The sequence below is a fragment of the Vombatus ursinus genome, unplaced genomic scaffold, assembly GCF_900497805.2.
Source record: "Vombatus ursinus unplaced genomic scaffold, bare-nosed wombat genome assembly UNPS02014802.1, whole genome shotgun sequence".
In the NCBI taxonomy this organism is placed as follows: Eukaryota; Metazoa; Chordata; class Mammalia; order Diprotodontia; family Vombatidae; genus Vombatus; species Vombatus ursinus.
In genome coordinates this window covers 29,896,241-29,917,335 of record NW_020954580.1, presented here as the reverse complement: position 1 = coordinate 29,917,335, position 21,095 = coordinate 29,896,241, and the positions used below count along the sequence as shown (strand labels likewise).

The 21,095-nt window shown below is 37.2% G+C and overlaps 1 protein-coding gene across 8 annotated transcripts in view; it reads left to right on the top strand.

Annotated features, from left to right (window-relative positions):
• Nucleotides 1–21,095, top strand: part of DGKH (diacylglycerol kinase eta) — a 223,040-nt gene that overhangs the window by 161,019 nt on the left and 40,926 nt on the right. For all 8 annotated transcript variants that reach the window (XM_027873554.1, XM_027873550.1, XM_027873549.1 and 5 more), the window contains exons 13-15: nt 2,078–2,165; nt 12,862–12,947; nt 19,149–19,248. In XM_027873554.1, the coding sequence (XP_027729355.1) occupies nt 2,078–2,165; nt 12,862–12,947; nt 19,149–19,248 (274 nt within the window). The remainder of the gene's footprint in view (nt 1–2,077; nt 2,166–12,861; nt 12,948–19,148; nt 19,249–21,095) is intronic.

Sequence of the window (21,095 nt, the reverse complement as noted above, 5' to 3'; positions counted from 1 at the left end):
TAAAGAGCCAGTAAGGAGCCACTGAACTATTACAGACAAACTGTAGGTTGCTAGACAACTAGTTGGAGATGGCATGGCGACAGAGATTACAGGTTAAAGTGGAGAGAGAAAGAGAGAGAGAGACAGACAGGCAGATAGAGAGAGAGAGAGAGAGAGAGAGAGACAGGCAGATAGACAGAGAAAGAGGGGGGTGGAGACAACATCCCAGAGAAGATAGGCTCCAAAAGCATGGATTGGAGTGGATGGACTTAGCCAGGAGGACCACCTCATCTTCTGGGACCAGAGCAAAGGAGGAGGGAAAAGAACATATAGAGATGTATTTTTCACTGTAATTGATCCAATCTGAAGCCACCGAGCAGCTGACTTCCCTCACCAACTAAATGTAACCATTGTTAGAGATTTCCTATCCCCTAGTTACACAAAATCTGAAGAGTAGCCCCCTAGCCCCCTGTCTTTCTTGTGCTGTTTTTCATCTCTCTTCTTTCTCTTTTTTTCATATTGAAATTGTGTTTCAAAAAAGCTTCACACAGGGACCTTTAAATTTTTCTTCACACTTAAATTTCAGCATAGACAAAATCCTTTCTGCAATACACTTTCTTCTTAAACTCAAGCTCTGTTCAGTCCTCTTTGAAATATTCTTATCACTTTTACTTACATAATCTATCATTCAGTTGCTTGAGCATACTGTTAGTGATACTTGCTTGTGGTATAGTCATACTTTTCTATCTTCCTTTCTTACTGACCCCTGCTGTTTTCACCAGGCTGAAGATATGGTCTAGAATTTTTTTTTTCCTTTTGACTTTTTTGGGCATCTTTAGTGCTGTTAATTTGATCACAGTTATATCTGTTGCTTCCATCCTTGGAAATGATGACCCAAGAAGGTGGTGGGTGAAAGGGTTGGCTAAGGCTGTCTGTGTTGGGGTTGGGGATAAAATGGCAAATATACTTAATGATTGCTATCCATCTACTTATCCTGTTAGATCTGGAGACTCCACCTCACATTTGTCTGGAGAACACCTTTGGGATTTGAGTGGGTAGTGGGTAGCCTAATGAAGTCATACTCTATCTAAGATCCTGAAGAAGAGGGGGGAAAGAGAAGATTTTGTATGCTAGAAAGATTTTTGAGCATCCAATGAATTGTTTGTCATTGAAGGACCAATATAGATAAATTCAGGGAGGCTTATTCGTAGATGACCACTAGGTAAATAATTTTTTTTCAGTCATAGCATCTCATTAAGGAAAAAGGAATTACAATCTACAGCACGATAGCAAATACCCAAATCACTTGTACTGAAGAAAAGTTAAATTCGTCATACTAAGGCTTACCTTAGTGTGAATAAGGACAGAAGATATTAGAATGTATATTGACTTGCTTGACATATGAAACTTAGGATTTATTCTCATATATCTTCCCCCTCTATCTTCTGTTTCTAGATTCAGTCACAGTAAGCCTTTTCTAATAAGCGTGTATTGTAGGACTGTTTTGTTACTTTTCATGGGTTGGTAAAATTTTTATTTGATATATTGTTACATTAACACAATTATATATCATAAATTTTGAACCTCTTTTTTAACAGGAGCTAGGCTTATTCTGTGTTCTTTTTTCTAGATAACCAAAGTTTTAAATATTTGCCTTCAAACACAATAGCTTCCAGGAACAAAAGATGACTAAAAAATGTTTATTTCAGTTAATTTTTTTCATTATAATTTCTGCTAAGCACCCCCTCCCCATATATTTCCCTAATTGAAATAGGGTTAATTTGCTTTTTAAGGACAAGACAGTTTAATAAGAGGGATCATTATATGGAAGGTGATTTATATAACTTAGATAATATAAATATACTTAATCTGGGAAAGGAACCATGCTAGAGGGTAGTTATAATAAATTCTTGTACCTTTCAGGTCTTGTGAGGCTCCCAGAATTTCATGTCCCCTGACACGAAATTATTGTTGTTATTTTAAGATCCTAGACAACTTAATTACCATTGACATATGTATTTATGTTTATGAGAAAGTAAACAAATCAGTTCATGAGATTTTGAAGTGATTTTTAGAACACTTCTTTCTTTTCCTTCAGGTGGAGTATAATGACATATGAACTCAAATTGCCAACAAAGCCTTCTATCCTTCCCATCACTCCAGAAGAGGAAAATGAGGAATCTCACGTAAGGTTTAATTCTGCATGTGCTTAGTATTTAGTTAGTGAAGATCTTAAAATGATAAATGAAATCGCTAAATAATAGGAGATGTGAAATGTGCAAGAAGTGTCAACTGAATTTCAAATAAGAATTTTCCACGTAGTATGCAAACAGTTTCATTGACTAGTTTTCGTTTCCTACACCAAAGGAAAAGTACATATATAACACATGGACTGGTTGATCTGGCAGCAAGGAAATAGCCCAATGCACTCTTTTTATTAATTTGGAATTTATCAGGCACCAACTCTGCACACAGCACATTAGCTCCTGGATGGCAGTCAAAGGAAGTATAAGGCTTTTTCTGTCTTATGGGTCAGTTGATTATTCCAAACAAAACAGACATAAACAGGTTCGACATCAGTTTTTAATAATATATTTTTTTCTACAAAAAATTTTGTAGAACATTAAAGTTTAAAAAGTTCTTTCCTCAAAACAGTCCTGTGAGTAAGACAAAAAAGTAATTTTTATTTTAAGATCCTAGACAACATTTTAAAATCCTAGATCTGTCTTTTATAGATAAGGGAACTAAGATTTAGAAAATTGAAGTGACTAGTCCAAGGTTACACATCTAGTTAGTGGTGAAGCAAGAATACAAACCCAAGTCTCCTAACTTCAAACTAATCACATTTAACACTATATCTTATTGACTCCCATTGCCCAGCAACAATGCAAAATAGTATATGCAATCATGGGCCAAAATGACCTTTGTAGATAGTATATGTGTTGGGATTTCGTAAAAGGAAGGTCAATTCTAGAAATGAAGATTTCCAGCTTTGAGGGCAGATCTAACTCTTGACTAAAATAAAATCCATTCATATTTCTCCCAGCAGTCTACAGTGTGAGTTATACTCAGTCTAGCTCAAACCATGATCCCTACATGTTAAATTCACCTCTTACTAAAACATATTAACAGAAAAGTGATATACGAACATATCTGAGTGTTATCATTTCCTATCTCTATTGTCAGAAGGGCATTCTTTGGTATGAATGAACTTTAAAAAAATACTTATCACAATCCAAATTGTTCTTCTGATCTTTTTCTTGCTCTGGAGACCACATGGCACAATAGGAAGAGGGGTTAATGTGCTGGTAGAGTACTTGGGTTCACATTCCTGTGCTGCAGCTTGGCTGCCTGGGTGAGTTAGAGTTACTTAATCCCACTGTTTCCTAATCTAAAATGAGGGGGCTAGATGATATCTACGGTCCCTTTTAGCACTAAATCTCTGAATATAAGAACTTTCTTACAATTAGAATTGTCCAGATGTGGGATGGGCTGCTTGGTAAGGTGGTGACTTTTCCCTTTGATGCATGTTTTCAAGCAGAAGTTGGATGATTACTTATCAGAGATTTCATAATAAAGTTGCTTGTATGGGACCCCAAGCTGAATGAGGTGACCCCTATAAAGTTCCTTCCAATTCTAAAGTTCGGTAATTAAAAAAAAATCCAGTTATACATTTTGCCATATAGGGAGGAAAGAGGAGGGGCAGGCTGCACCGTCACTAGTTTTACAGTTTTGTGTTGTCATCAAGTTATTGTTATATTTCAAATTATTTTATTCCTCAGAATTCTTTAAAAAAAAACAAACCTACTTGACTAAGCTATCAGTGACTACTGGTATGTAAATTTTCCTTAATCTTTCTAGCTTTTCACCATAACAAACTATAACAATTTTTAACTTTGGATTCTAGGTCAAAGTCTGATTTGCTTTTATTTTTGGTTTTTTCCTTCTCCTTTACCCACTGAATTCTGCCTTTCAAAGGCCAATTTAAATACCACCTCTTTCAGGAAGCATTACTTGACCCATTCCCTTCCCCCCCCCACCCCCTCCCCCTCGCCCCTTCTCCTATTAATAACTTCCCTCTTTGGACAGGTCATAACACTAACATAGCAAAAAGAATGGTTTTCCAACTCTGATGCATTTACTATGTAATATTATGTATTGTAATTATGTATGTTTGCTACGGATAGTCAGGGCCTTGAAAGTTAGGATGAAGAGTAGGGATCCCATCCTCATGTCTTTGTTGAAGTTGCTCCCTTCCTTCAAGATTTAACTCAGGTATCATTTCCTCCATGAAGCCTTCCCTGATCCCTACTCCTCATGTGAAAGACTCTCCCCAAATTTCTTGGAGCATATTGCTTGGGCTTATTCTTTATGTATTTAGCTAACTCTTGTTAGAATCACAGGGCTTCAGAGTCAGAAGAACCCCCGAGGCTGTCTATTTTGACCTCTACCTATATGAGAATCCTCTCTGTAACCTTCCTAACAAGTGAACACCAGATAAGTGATAGTTCTTTGTATATATGGCTTTTCCCACAATTAAATTGTATACCCATAGATAGCAGGGTTTGTATCTTTGAATACAATGCTTCACATATACTAGGTTTTTTTTACTTACGCTTATTGAATTAAATTGGTTGGTAACCTGCATAACTTATGGATTGTTGTTGTTCAGTCTTGTCTGACTCTCCCTGACCCCATTTGGGATTTTCTTGGCAAAGATACTGGAGTGGTTTGGCATTTCCTTCTCCAGCTTGTTTTTTACAATGAGGAAACTGAGGCAAATAGGGTTAAATGACTTGCCCAGGGTCACATAACTAGCAAGTATCTGAGACCAGATTTGAACTCATGAGGATGAATTTCCCGAATCCAGGGGCGGCACTCTATCCACTGTGCCACCTAGGTGCCTAATTTATGGATTACTCAATATCAGATTGTAGGATTTCATTATTTAGAACTAGAGGGATTACTTAGGTAAGACCCTTAATTTCTGAGGAAGTAATTACAGACCTGAGCCATTAGACTCGCCTAATGTCTCCAAGACAAAGTTGGGATTTGAATTCATGTCCTCTGACTACATGTCCTAACTGTACCATATTGCCATTATTCTAAATTCATTTCTCCTCTTTTCATAAATATTTTACTCCTACAACTGAGTGAGTAAATTAGGCATATTGCCACCACTGGTTGAAAGGCTGACCCCCAAACTCTTAGAACCAGTGTATTCTCACCCAGGCAGAAGCACTGCTTCTAATGAGTCAGGAGCCTGGTTTACTTTTCCCAGTGGATTGCTTGCTATGACTGTCATCAGCATTACAGGCTCTTCTTATTCTTATCCCGTTGTTGAAGGGATATGAGTATGATTGAGCACATTCCCCTTTTTTCCCTCAGCAAACAGAGTTTAAATGTCTAAATTAACAATCCTTAGAGGGTGCAATCCTAGGAAAGCTCCAGGTTCAAATGAAGGGTTTGGGATCATTGGTTCTGAAAAGTGTGGCAGCTTGATTATATAAATTCACAGGATGAAATAGCGTAGAGAAGTCATTTGTTTGCCTTCTCAAAACTGGGGGAGGAAAAACATGTACTTGGGGAAATTATAAGTGTAAATATGGCATATAGCATGGGAATAAAATTGCTTGCTCACCTGTTGTGTTAACAGGCTTTTATTCTTCAGATACCTATGATAAGCTTTTCCAAATTAAATGTGTCAAGGATTGGGGAATAATCAATTTTGGAATAAATTACTAATTATTTGTCATACTTAAGTGCGGAAATGGATATTTTTTCTTTGCTATAAGAGCCACTGAATAGAGTTTCAATTCTATATGATTAACATAAACATCACAATATTCATCTTTTTACAAATCCATTGTGTTTATTTTTTCTTTCTATTTACTGAGACTTCAATATCTTTAGGTTAAGGTAGGTCAATAAAGTTAAAAAAAAAACCCAAAACAAAAAATTGCAATATCCCATTGGGAGTACCAGAAGAAGCTTTCAAAGACCCATAATTCTGGGGGCAACTAGGTGGCACAGTAGATAGAGCTCCAGCCCTGGAGTGAGTTCAAATGCAGCTTCAGACACTTGACACTTACCAGCTGTGTGACCCTGGGCAAGTCCCTTAACCCTGATTGCCTTGCGCCCCCCCCCCCCCAAAAAGACCCGTAATTCTGATTACCACATGCTGAAGGATTATAAGCAGACTTTTCTTTAAAAATAATTTTTGTTGATAACTTTTGTTCTTAATATCACTTTTATCTCTGCATCTGTTCCCTCCTTTCTCCTTTACCCCAGTGAGCCGTTCCTTGTGAGAAAGAATAAAAAACAAAAAAAATCACGTTAGCAAAACTAACATCCTTAATAGGTTTGACAACACATTCAAGTCCCCCCAAGCCCCACCACAGTTCTGCATCTCTGCAAGGAAGGGAAAGATGGAGGCAGAGAAGAAAGAAAGGAAAAGAGGGAGGGAGAATGTGGGAAGGTACATTTTCCCTTCCTTTCTTTGGGCCCATGCTTGGTCTTTATAATTGAAAATTTTTATTTTTTATAGATTTGTGATGTACAGTATTAGGATTATTGAGTTTGTGCCCACCTATCTTTTCTCCTTTGGGAGAAATCTGCCTATTTGATTTCTAGAATCTTTGTATCATTAAGAATAATATGGCAATTTTGTTGAGTGTGAAGATTATAAAATGGAAAGATTTTGAAACAGAATAATAACCAGCTTTCCATCAGAAAATAATACCTACATTTGGAAAATTAAGACAAAAATTATCTAACAGATTAAACAGTAGCACTGTATTGATTTCTGCTGAGTCGCATCTCGTACTCTACTTATTAGAAGAAAGCCTGTTTTTCTTTAGTATAAAAAGATTTTTTAAAATGAAATCTTTATCATTTCATTGCTGTTACCTACTAATTTTTTCTCTGTAAATGAATAGCGTGTGTAGGCCTGTTGGCTAATACTAGTGTTCCACTAGTTCCAGAGAAAGTCCCAAGCTCCTATCAAACAGCATAAATATACTTTTTTGATGGTGCTTTTCTTGTTTTGAAGAAACAAATTGCATTAAAGACGTCTCAAACTCTGTCCCCCTGGATAAATCTCATTACCCTAAATGTGTAGTTTTCTCATGCAGTATTCATTTCAGATCCCCTTAGGCATGATTGTGAAACCATTGCCTATTCAGTTTTCCTTGGAAAGAACACAAAACTCAGTATCTTCTAATTAACATACTAACTTCAGCATCTTGCTAGTACCATAGGAAAATAGAGCTTAACAGGATTCTGAGGAGTTTCTTAACTCCATACTGCCAGACAGGACCACACATAAACCATATGTTTTAAAAAGCCTTTTCAGAGAAGATAATTCAACAACCTCCTTCAGAAACTAATTCCATTATTTCATAACAACCAAATGCCAGAAAAATTTCCCTTATCATTAACCTAAATCTTTGAAGTCTTCTAAATTGGTTTATTGCTCATGGCCTGGGTAGACAGCTGGTTACCATGCCCTGTAAGAAACTTTTATGTACTTGGAAAAAACACCCCATCAACCTCTTCTCCAAATAAGTAACTCTAATTCCTTTAAATTGTTTGCTGGAGGTCTTATTCTACAGCCTCTGATCATCTTTAAATATCTTTACCTTATTTTTAAACTCTACATCACCCTCGTTAGAAGATGATCAGAACTTGCCATACTTTTGTAAGGTCTGTTGAATGTGAAAATAAATTCATGGTTTCTTTGTTCTTCATATATATTTATAAGTTCTGACTTAGTAAGGCCTCTGATCTTCTATTTTTATGAATGTTTAGCATTAGCCATTAATTCAAGGAATTATTTAAGATGATAAAAGAATGATTTCCCTCTTCTTTCATTCAACAACACCCCCACCTTCCCATGGGCAGGAGCCAACTCATACAGCAGGAATCATTAAATTTTCAATGTGAGCATTTACACTTTGGAAATTAGCAACCATTATAAATCAGGGCTTGATTTATTGTTTTGTTGATTGTTTAGACTTAAGAAAGTGATAGAGAAAATTTTAGTAATGCAGGTTAAATTTAAACATTAAAAATAATTTAACCTCTCCCCCTCCCCCACTCAAGGCTGGTTGTTAAACATTTATCAGCATATCCTTGCTTGTCAGTTCTTTGAAGTTAAGGCAGTGTCTTGTTTGGCCAGAGGTATTCTGAATGCCTAGCACACATAAAGTGTGAAACATTTTGTTTGTGTGATTCTTGTGAACCATAGCTCAGAGCAGTAGCTGCAGGGTGCAGTATCTCTGCAAGCCACCAGGTGGCGGAGATTGAACTATATCAGTTCATTGCAAACAGCCTTTTCAGGTGCACCTCCTACTCCTCCAACAATTGTATACATTCCCTGGCACACTAGTTTGCATTCATGTCTAGGAATATGAATGAATTCACTCCAAATCATAACATATGAAATGCCTCTAGCCCCCATTTGCATCTCAGGTCTTCTTGTTTTCTTTTCTTGATGTAGTCCCAAAGAAATTACTTGGCTGTTTTGCCTAATTGAAATTCACTAAAAGGAAATTGAAAATAAGATTGAACAACTTTAAATTCTAGAATGGCTTCAGAAGTCATGGCCTCCTATAGTTCCATGGGAATTTCTATAGGTGATGCTATTAAGCACTCTCAATTTCACAAATCAGAGAGGAACCTGAGTCCATTACATTCTGGCCAATGTCATCTCCTTGAATGCCAGTGTGATAATCAACAATATATGTTGCTGGGTTGGTAGACTGACTTGAGGAGTAACTTGAGTCACCCATCTGGCAGTTTTCTAACTCCTCTTTGTGATAATGTGAAGAGAGAGAGACAGACAAGACAGACAGAGAGAGAGACAGAGAGATAGAGACAGAGATGGAGAGATGGAGACAGAGACACAGAAAGAGAGGAAGAGTCAAAGAACAGAAAGAAACAAAGAGAGTCAGAGACAAACACAGAGACACAGAGATGGAAAAAGAGACAGACAAAGAGACAGACAAACACGGAGAGAGAGAGAGCCCAAACACTGGGTCTTGTTCTCTTCAAAGTCTTTCCTGAGCATGAACTCTTGACAGCTGCCCCTTTTATGGTAGATATCTTGTAACCATTATTACTTTGCATTTCCATTTCTCTTTGATGTCTAAAGATGAGAGGAGGGTGGAATGTAGAGGGAAAAAAAAAACCAGGTGACTACTATGCGGCAGGAGATTGTTTCAGCAGGTGGTTACAAATGTTTAATGAATTGGATATGACCTTTTCAAGGGAATAAGAAATAAATCATCACAGTGTTTCTTTAAAATTTTTTTCTCTTTTATTATCATGAATTTGACAAACATGAACATCCCTCTATACAAAGAAACACAAAAGGACACTGAATATGAAATCATTAATCTCCATGTGTACAACTTGGATTTTATAATTTTTGTGTGTTAGTTCCAAAGCTGCTTGTCTCTGTCACCCATCTGAACTTCCTTCTGTTCTCTTATGTTTATTTTTTATTATTCATCGATGCTCTTTTCTTTCTTTCCTTCCCTTTTTTTAGTGTTACTATCACTTCCCCCACTACTGCTCATCTTCCTCCTCCCCCAAGCCCTCCTTTGTAGTGATTAATAATAATCACGTAAAACACATCCACACACTGACCTTGTCTGAAAATATATTTCCTTTTACATAACTAGTCTCTCACCTCTCTGCCGAAAATAAGAAGCATGATTCATAATTAGTGCTCAGGAATCGTGATTGGTCAGTGCAGTGATCAGAGTTCTGAAATCTTTCAAAGTTTTTCTTTGCAACATTGTTATAAGTATATGGATCGTTTTGGTTCTGCTCAATTCCCTACATCAGTTCACATAAATCCTAGGTTTCTCAGAATCCATTTCTTTCCTCATTTTTTATTGTACAATAATATTATATTATATTTGTGTGCCATGTTTTGTTCAGTCATCCCCTAATTGATTGGGAACTCACTTTGCTAAAACAAGTGCTGCTATAATAATAATAGCTAAAATTTATAAACTCTTATTATGAGCCAGTCACTGTGCTAAGCATTTTACAATTATTAACTCATTTGATCCTTACAACAATCTTGGGAAGTATATGCTATTATCATCCCCATTTTCCAAATGGGGAAACAGGCAAATAGAGGCACCCTCATTACACACATTTATGCTCAGCTAGTAAATGTCTGTGGCCAGATTTGAATTCAGGTCTCCCTGATTCTAGGCCCAGCACTTTATCTATTATGTCTATTATGTCATCTAGCTGCAATTATATCTGCTATAAATATTTTTGTCCGCTTGTCCCTTTTTCTTTCCCTCCTTTCCCTTTTAAGGAATTTAGGATGATTTTAATTTATGACTGGGAGACACTTTTTAAAATAATATTTAATTTTTAATTTAATTTAATTTCCCCCCAATTACATGTAAAAAAGATAGCCATTCAAAGCTTTTCACTCAAATGAACCTTTTGTTTTGTTTTGTTTTGTTTTGTTTTGTTTTGTTTTTTTAGAATTGTTGAGGAAATGACAGTGGTCCACTTATTCTGGAAAGCATTTTGGAATTATGCCAAAGAACAACCAAGCAGTTCTTGCCCAGTAAAAGGACACCTGCTGAGTTTCTACTTTTTGGCTACCAGAAAAAGAGTTGCTATAAATACTTTCATACATCCTCTTTCTTTGATTTCTTTGGGAATATAGACCTAATGGTACTATAACTGGGTCAAAGGGTATGGAATGTTTAGTAACTTCTTTGGCATAATTCCAGAATGACTGGACCAGTTCACAGCTTTACTGTCACTTTTTCAACAGTTCTTTAAAAAAAACCACACACCAACAAAGCATTTGATTCAGTTGAGCAAAACACTGTTTGAAAGCTTATCTTTAAGTGTTTCTCAGCCATAAATCAAAATCATCCCAGATTCCTTGAAAATGTGACATTTTGTGTACATGTAGTTACCTGCTGATATTCAGTAACCCTCTTATTATAAATAGTAGGTGAGCCATAAGGCATGGAGATGTATGCTTGCTAAAGATGTTGGCCATGGTGATGGAGGAGGTTCAGAACAGAGTCCAAAATGAAGAGGGATTCCCTGTGGATGGTGAGGTCCTGCAGATGTTCCTGTTCAAGGATGACATTGTGTTGGCTCTATAAAGCCATGATATATTGCAGAGCCTTGTAGAAGAGACCCACAACCACTCAAAAGGATTTAGCCTATTTATCCACACAGAAAAAACCAAGTGAATGAAGAGTATCTATCGCCCAGATTATAATGTGAAGTTGGATGTATAATGTATTGAACTTATCCACTAGTATGCATGTGTGGGCTAAACAGGACAAATGGACAGTGAGTTGGGCTCAGAAATAAATAGGAGGACTAGAATGGGCTGGACTGGAATGCTTGTAGAAAATTGCAAAGCTCTTAATGACACTTAAGCTTCTCCTAGAAACAAAGGCCTCTCTTTTGAACACCAGAATTCTATCAGTGTTGTTGTATGACTGTAAGACAGAAAAAGTAATCTCCAAAGAATTTATAATGAATAGCATACAAAGGGTAATGGAGAGGAAGGGAAGGGAAGAAGATGGATTGGCTCTTTGGTGAGGTTGAAGTCTGTCAGGTTGATGATTAACTGATATCCTTGAGATGTCAGGAGGAAGCAAGAAAGACCATTAGCATGTTGGGTGGATGCCCTGTGGTAGTGAGCTTATGGGAAGTTAGGTTGTAATCTTCACTGTTCAAAACATCCAAATTGATGAGATGACAGAAGCATTTTAGTATTTTATTATTGAAGAGAACAATTAATTATTTAGCACATGCAGTCTGTGAATATACTTGTGAGTACTTTATATATGGAGTGACATTTGGTGCTGGAGAAATACAAAAGAAATAGAAAACATGGGCTTTAAGGAATTTATTTTCTATTTACAGTATTAAGACATACAGGAAACTAGAATAGCTGAATGTAGACTGTACAGAAATTACTTGGAATGGAAAACAAGAAAGTAAGTGCTGTAAAGTTGAGTTTTAAAAGCTTCTTAAAAGAGTTGCATCTTTAACCATATTAGAAAGGAAATAAGGGAACTTCCTTGAGAGTCAGTGAGATGACTGCACAGAACTGCCAGTCCAATTCACCAGCAAGTTAAAACATTACCCTCGAGATATCATTGGTCCTCTTTGAAAATGAAGGATGGACAACAGCAACAAAAAAAAAAACAATCCCAGGCAGTGAACCTAGTATGAGCAAATGTACAAGAGGAGGAAAAAAAAGAAAGGCTATGATTTATGATATAGACAATGTGACATTGGAGAGTCATGATGGGGGAGGAGCAGCTGATAGAATGCTTCAAAGACTGCCATGTTTAGATTTAACGTATTTCTCAATTTATTTACAAAAACAAAATTCATGTTCCACATAAGGTTTTGAAATTTGGTTGTCAGGCAGAAATCTTTAAGTTTGTATCATACTTCACTTCCAAATTTGAATTTTTCAGTGTAGTTTGAAAAATTCATGCAAGTGACTGTATCAGTCAAGCATTTGGTAACCACTTACAACTACTTGTAAGGCATTAGAGGCGTAAAGACAAAAAGTGGAATAATCCCCACTCTCAAGAAGCTTAAACATTCTGTCTCATTAGGATTTAAAAAAAAAAGGTTGTGGTGATTTCTTTGATGTTCTATGGGTCTGCAGTAAATAATTTTATGATTAAAAAGTAATTCATAAGAAAGAAAGCTCTACATGTATGGATAGAACCATGTTTGCATATGTAGATGCAACTGCCTTCCATGTGTTACGAATCAGCTGTAGTTTTGCAAATGTAATCACTGTGCTGTGTCAGATGCCATCCAAGCAAACAAATGTATTTTTCCCTTTTATTTCAGATGTCATCTTATGAAGACTCAGTTGCGGCTCATCTTGCAAAAATACTTAATTCTGATCAACACTCGGTGGTCATATCATCTGCTAAGTGAGTTGGGGAGTTTATATATAATGAATAAGGTGTGTGTAGATGAATGTGACTTGAAATCATTGATTCATTTATTTATTCAGCAATCATTTATTAAATGCTACTCTATTCCAAGCAATTTTTTACGAGGCAATGGGGATACAAATATAAAAACAAAATAGTCCCTGTTCTCAGGGAGCTTACCTTCTGTAGTATTACCTGCATTTGGAAAAATAAGTAAAAAATAGATGCAAAGGAGATACAAAGTATTTGGTGGGGGGAGGCATGAGTAAATGGTGTGGGATGGGAAAAGACAATCGGGATTGTTCTAGTATAGGAGTGTGTTATAGGCCAAGATTAAAATAAGCCATGCTTAGCAAGGTTCAAGGTTGAAATGCTATAAGTACTCATGGACTATAAAATCCGATTGAAAGTGGTTTTAAAAAAGACACACTTTAAAATGATACACATCAATTTCTTTGAAGTATAAAAGTTATTCCTTCCCACTTCCTCAAGTACCAGGCCAGTAGAAACTGGGAGAGTATCAGATACAAGCAGAACTCCACAGTCCCCAAGGTGACTGACTACTTTAGTATGCTTTAAGAAGTAAAATGCTCAGCTGTCACCAGCAAGTTGTCAACTTGTTATTTCTCACAAGCAGGGAAAGCTGAGCAGTATTCTTTTATACTTAACAGCTTCCAAGTTTGTCAAGCATGAGGCTTGGGGCAAGAGGTCGGCGGAGCGGGGAGGGGAAGGATAAGGCCAAGGGCAAAGACTCCAGAAAGGGCTTCAACTGCTGAGAGAGCTTAGGCCACTCTGCAATGGGGGGTAAGGGTCTCTCCAATGACAGCCAAGCTCCTACCACAAAGTTGCAGAAATGAAAAGGGAATCCATTGTAGTTATGGGGTATAGCCTGTGCAAAGAAGATGGCAAATGGAATATAATGTATGGGGATCAGTAAGTAGGCTGGGTGTTCTGGAATGTGGGAGGAAGGGAGAGAGATGGGAGTATGGCACAGAATCTGGAAAGGTAGGTGAGAGGAAAATTGTGAAGGGTTTTAATAGCCAGTCATAGAAGTTTGCATTTTATATTAGAGGTAAGAGAGAACCACAGAAGCTTTTTCAGTAGGTGTGACATCAAACTTACGCTTTTGGAACATTAATTTGGCAGATAAATGGAGAGTGGTTTAGAGAGGGGAGAGATGTCTGGTAGGAAGATTCATAATAGTGGGAGGTAATGGAGGCCAGAACTAGGGTGATGGCAGTGTGAGTGGAATATTTTAAAAATATAAATTACTAAAAGCAAAAATCTATATCATATTATTTGTGGGCAACAGGAATCCTGGAAAGAGTAAGAAAGGAATAAGTGAAGGGGAGAAAAAACCCAGAAGGTCAAATTCATCAGTTTGGAGAATTTGGGACGAGATTGCCAAAGAAATCAGGAAGTTGAATTTAGTGAATGTAATGAATTTGGTTTAATTCAAGATCTATGTTTTCTTAAGTTCACCCCTCCTTCATACACATCAAGAAGCTTAATAATAAAACCTGGTTTCTGAGAAGCCTTGTGAAAAGAATGCTAATCTCAAGCTTCAGAGGAAAGGACTATTACCTGAATTATATTTGAAAAGATTAATTCAAGACCCTTTGCTAAAATTTTTTATAAACTGATTAATATTCCCAAGAAACAAAGAATTCCTTCTTAATTGGCCACTTGCTTTTCAGAAATGAATGATTTAATTTTTTTTATTAGTAAAGGCATTTATTCCTTTTCTTTTTGTCTTTTGACTATTTTGCTAATTAAATACAACACATTATTTGATTTTTCTTATTGTTAAAAGACTTTACAAAAGGTTTTCTGGGGAAGCAGTTAAAAGGTGTCTAAAATAAGATTACTGTATGACCTGTAGCTTTAATTTAGCTATTCTCTCACTATAAACTACTGGGCTAGTCTGTGGTGACGACGATACTAGCACATGCCCTTGGCAAAGTCGCTTGACTTTACAGTTTCCTTATTTGTAAAAATGTGAAGTTGTTCTATCTACCTTAGAGGGTTGTTATAAGAATTAAGTGATCTAATGTCCAAAAGATGCTTTACCAACTGTCAAATACTACACAATTGTAAGTTATTCTTATTTTTATTGCCTGCGTTTTCATCCAGCTCTGTTTCTAGTCTTTGTCTTCACAGTAGGTTTTCATGGCTCTGTTCCTGGCCTTAGCTTTGGCCTTTATCCCAGCGCACATTCCTCATTCCTGCTACTGTCTTAGTTCATTTGTCAGATCTTATCCTACTCCTCCTATGCCGTCTATGTTTTCATTCTAACTGGTTTTCCTAGCTCTGCAGAGGATCAAAGTCATAGGGATTGAGGGGCTACAAAGAGGTTGAGGGGGGAGTGAAGGAAGTAGTCCATAGGAGTATATGTTGGAAGGATACTTTCTGGCCAAATTACATCTAATAAAAAGTTTAAGTGAAACAGGTTAAGAAAATGTAATGTTCTTGTGCAATTATATCATCAAAACAAATTAGAATTAATTAGATATAATTAAATATATAATTAGATATAATTAAAATTATATCATCAACACAAATTAGAAATAAAAGAATATATATATATATATATATATATATATATATTTGAGTATAATCCTTCCTTATGTAAATGGAAAAAAACCCAGTCATCTGACTTGTCTAAGCCCCAGTTAATTAATGTCAGAGTAAAGTCCAGGACATAGGTCTTCTCAGACCTTCTAATAGAGGGGTTTTTTTGTTATATCATAGAGCTCCTATGGTTGCTCCAATCTGTCCTGCTGTTTTTGACATCTACATTGGCAAAAGCGCTATAATTTATACTGAGTGGAATATAAAGGTGAATTGCAAATGGTTCCTTTTGGGGGGATTAATATTATTATCATTTAATTAATTAATATAATAATTATTAAAACATTAATAATATTTTCCTAATTACATGTTTTCAGCATTCATTTTTGTGAGATTTTGAATTCCAAATTTTTCCTCCTCTCTCCCTTCCCTCTCCCCTCCCCAAGATAGCAAGTGATCTGATATAGGCTGTACATGTACAGTCATGTTAAACAACAAATGATTCCCTTCATGCAAGAGGCAGGAAGTAGAGATAAGACATGTATCCAGGTGAATATTATAAAAAGTATTAGATGAATAGTCATATGAACAAAGTGTTGTACAAATTCAAAGGAGGAAAGGGATCAGTGCTGGTGAGAAGAGACATATTGATAATGAGGAGATCAGTTAATATAATTTAGCTAAAAGATAATGAAACCTCGTCTGTGGGAAGCAGTGGGAATGTAGAAGAACAAATGTAGAGAATCAGTGTTTTCAAGACAACTTGACTGTGGAGGGAAAGGAAGGGAAGAAGACTTAAAAGTCAAAATATAGAATGGAATGTTCCTATCTGTGAGGCCTTGTGCAAATCACACACAAACACCATAGTTTCTGGGACAATTGATATTCCAGATAGCAAAGTATGTCAAGTAAGTGCTGTTGTCCAAGCTCTGTGGGCATTTGTATATGTTTGTTACGTATATGTGGAGAGCTGTTCTTTGATTCCATGTGACCTTATGTAAATGGGACAGTGAAAGCAAATGTAGTGGCTCTTTTGGACACTCTGAGTGACCTTGATTGTTCCCTAAGGTAGAGATAATGTAGGTGCCAGGTCCCTTCCTACCTCCAGGGCAACTACAACCTGCACGTACACCTTATAGCTTTTGCTGTCAACCTAGTGCAAGGCCTGACCCTTAGGTGATTGGCCTAACCCTCCTCCTGCTGCCCAGGGTTGGGCTTGGAAACCAGTTGGGGGCCCAGATGAGTCATTAGACGTGTAACAAGAGTCCATCATTTTCTTTGCTGGAGGCAAGGACTCTATCTCTAGTAGTTGTAGCCCTTGTAGGTAGAACCACCTGCCACCATAGATGTTGAAAGAATTCATCTTTTTAATTGCTTAGAGCTGAGATGTCAAACACACAGTCCACACATGACCCCTGAGCGCAACTTGAACCAGATTAAAATATATTTAACAAAATAAATTAATAATAAAGAAATACACGTGTGGTTTTCTAAGTCAATATGGGGCCTGTGGGGATTTTATATACAATATAGTGGCCCATGTTTCTATTTCACTTTGACACCATTGATTTAGAGGTAGCTTTGGATAATGAATAGAGTGCTTGACCTGGAGTCTGGAAGACCTGAGTTCAAATCTTCTCTGAGAAACTTACTAGTTGAATGACCCGGGGCAAGTCATTTAGCCTGCCAGCCTCAGTTCCCTCAACTATAAAATGAAAATAATAATGGCACCTACTCACCAGCTTCTGGTGAGGCTCTAATGAGATAGTGTATGTACTACACTTTGCAAACCTTAATACACTATACAAATGCTAGCTACCTAGTAGTAGTAACAGTAGTAATAGTAGTTGATGTAGATCCTGAAAGAAAATATATTACTCACAGTAGTTCACTCATTTAAAAAAAAATTGTTCACACATAGACGTTGTCTCATAGGTCTTAGTGTAGTTTTAAGTTATTAAAGCTTAATAGGGCACTAAGACTTCTGGGACACCCTATATATATCTAGAGTTGGAGAGGCAGTGTGGTACAGTGGAAAGTGTGCTGGATTTAGAGACCAATGAAACTGGGTTTGAATCCTGGCTGTTCTACTTATTACCTGTGTGATCTTAAGAAATAGTCAGCAAGCATTTGTTAAGTGCTTACTATGTGTCAGGTACTATGCTAAACTCTGAAAGGCAAAAACACTGCCCCTGCTCTCAAGAAGCTTACATTCTAATGGGAGGGGGAAACAACTTGCAAACATGTGTGTGTGTGTGTGTGTGTGTGTGTGTGTGTGTGTGTGTGTGTGTATGCAGAGAGAGAGAGAGAGACTGAGACTATAAGTGGGGAAGGTATTAGCGGTACGAAGTCAAGAAGGAACCTCCAGTGGAAAGTGGGATTTGAACTCCATCTTGTACGAAGCCAATAAATAGAGGCGAGGACAGGAAGCAATCTAGGAATGAGGGACGGCCAATGAAAATGCATAGAGGAGTAAAGTGTAAGAAGAATGTAAAAGTAGGAAGGGACCAGATTATGAAGGGCTTTAAACATCAAATAAGACTTTGTATTTGGTCTCAGAGGTAACAGGGAACCAGTGGGATGACATATGCTTTAGGATAGTAACTTTTGCAACTAAGTGAAGGATGGATTGGAATGGGGAGAGGCTTGTAAGCAGGAAGACCAAGAAGAAGTCTATTGCAATATTCCAGGTACGAGGGTCTCTACCAGGGTAGTGGTAGTTCTGGTGGAGAGAAGAGGACATATAGGAGAGATGTGAAGAAAGAAACGACAGGACTTGGAAACAGACTTGATATAATGGGATGAATGTGATTGAAGAGTAGAGAATGATATCAAGCTTGGGCAAAGTCATTCAGCCTCTTTGGGCCTCAGTATTCTCCTTCATAAAATGCGGGGGTTGGTTGAGATGACCTCTGACGTTCCTTCCAGCTCTCAACCCGTGATCCCTAGGAACCACTAATTTCTCTTTCAGCTCTGTGAGTTAGATTATCTGTTGTCTCCTTTGAAATCTTAGGGTAGGGTCTTGGACTGAGAATCAGAAGGGGTTTCCAAGGTCACCTAGTCCAGCCCCTTCATTTTTATAGTTACGAAGTAAAGTCACTTGTTCAAGAACATGTAAGAAATAAATGATATTCTAAGTCCGATGCTCTTTAATTTTGAGGGGGAAAAAAAAGTATGGGAGGGAGGTAGTAAGGGACATGGGAGGGGAGAATTTTTGCTTGCATATTTAGGAAAGACCATTATTTCTCTTTCATATACCTAAATAAATAATAAAATCATAATATTATTAACTATTACTTTTCCAACATTGCAAATAGTCTTAGAAACCATTTAGATATCTAAGAGAGAGGAAGTAATGCTAAAAACCAAGATAATTAAAATTAACTCTATTAAAGAGGGGTATCTGGGAATATGCTCTTCTTAAGATCATGCAATTGAATATTTGTGGGCTTTAAGATTTTTCTCTCACTTAACTTTAACAGTGAAGTTTTAAAATGCTAGATTGCTTGAGTTCATCGAGCAATTTTTGAATTTATAATCAGAAAAGGAATGTGTTAGCACTTCATTTTGTGGTGCTTCCTTTTGATATGTGTATAACGATGCTGCTCCCCTCCTTTTTCCTCAAAGGATTTTATGTCAGACGGTGAAGGACTTCGTTGCCAAAGTAGGGAAGACATATGAAAGAACAGAGGAAAACAGTGACGGAGCAGATGCCATGACCATTAAAGTAAGAAAACCTTTCAGATCATAACAGTGGGGGATTCCCAACCACTCCCCTTTCTTTCTGTCTGGATCTGTGTGGGGAACTCCCATTGAGGAAAATCTTTCCACCAATGCAGATGGGTACCTGTACCAAAGCTTTCAGATTTGAGTTGTCTGGGCCATTGAGAGATTAAGTGATTTGCCCAGCCCAAGTAGAAATTGGACCTAGGTCATCCTGAGTCTAAGGCCTCTTCTCTACCTACCACATCATGGTACCTCTCATCCATAATTTATTGGTGGCTAATTGTAAGGCATCATTGCATAGTGGATTGAGAGCTAGCCTGAGAGTCAGGAAGACCTGGGGTAAATCTTGCCTCTGAGAGCAACCAGTTGTATGACTCTGGATAATTGGATTGCCTGCTCCATGCCTTAGGCGCATCTCTAAGACTATTAGTGTAGGGAAGGTATAGATCTGTTCTGGAATAAGAAGGTTCTCACCAGGAGTTCCTTGCATTATTGAAATCATAGGTCCAGAAGAACCCCTTTGAAATGAAACTACACTTCATGGTACAACCCATCAAGCATTTATTTCTCTGCCAAAATGTTTCATGCATCAGAAGAAAGAAATTTGGTGTTGAATATAAGTATTTTTATTTATTAAGCTTTCATAGACATATTTAAATTCATCTTCATTACTTAAATAGGTAAAATATGTACATTCTTTAAAGTTGTCTAGAGAAGAAAATTTATATAAACTGAATCAATCCTATCCTTCAATCAGCTTGCATCACAGAAGGGGAAAATGCATGACAGTTGTCAGTTGGAAAGGTACTATTTGAGGAGATAAGGGGAGGGAAGAATACTTTTCTTCTTCCAGGTACATTATCCTTTTCTGGTTCTCAATCCTTGCATTGACTTCTGTCTCCATTCACCTCCACCATTATGTCTTTGAGTAAGACTGAAGTTAACATAAATCCCCAAGACCCTTATTGTGTCTCTCACAGGGTGGATCTAGTTGCTCTACTTAATAAAACAGGACAACTGGTGTTTGGAAAGGAATTACCATTTCCAGACCCATTTGCTTGAGAGATTGTTAAGAGGAAAAAGTGGAAGAGAGAATGGAAGTGGGCAAGTACCCTGCTGCTACACCACTAATACCCTCAGCTTCCCAACAACATGAATAATAATTGAAATTTTCTTTACATGATCTCATCTGTTCCTCACAACCTTATGAGATAGATGCTATAGCGTATTACTGTTCCCACTTTATGATGAGGACACTATGGTAGAGGTTAAGTGATTTGCTCTTGATCATGTAGCTGACACATATCAAAGGCAGGATTTGAGATTTGCAGGTCTTCCTGACTCAAAATCCCTCTGTCTATTCTATTAGACTAAGCTGTCTATCTCCACTAAAATTTTTTTGGTACTGAGACTATGGCGGCTGACGTTCCTCCCTTTAAATGACTTCCAGTCTCTTCTTCCTGTTGCTTTTTCCCACCCTACTTTGTTAAACTTTCGGGAAGGCATACAGCTTCTTCTGCCATCACCTTTATGCTCTACAATTTCTGCTATAACATTCTGTCTTAGCATTCTATCAAGTAGCAGAGAAGGAGAAGCAGAATACTGGTATCATCCCAAGAGGGAAGGGTTAATATGGAGGTGAAATTTAGGCCCAACCTAAATGTTTCTTGACCCTAAAAAACTCACAATAGCAACAGAATGCATGCCTGCCATTTGTTTTGACTTATTCCTCATTTTCTTCTTCTGCTGAGTTATTATTCAGCAAGGCAGACAGCAAATGCAGACTGTTTCACAGAAGGAACTTAAAATGGCCAGCTAGTTTACTTTGCATGAACAGAGCTTCCATTT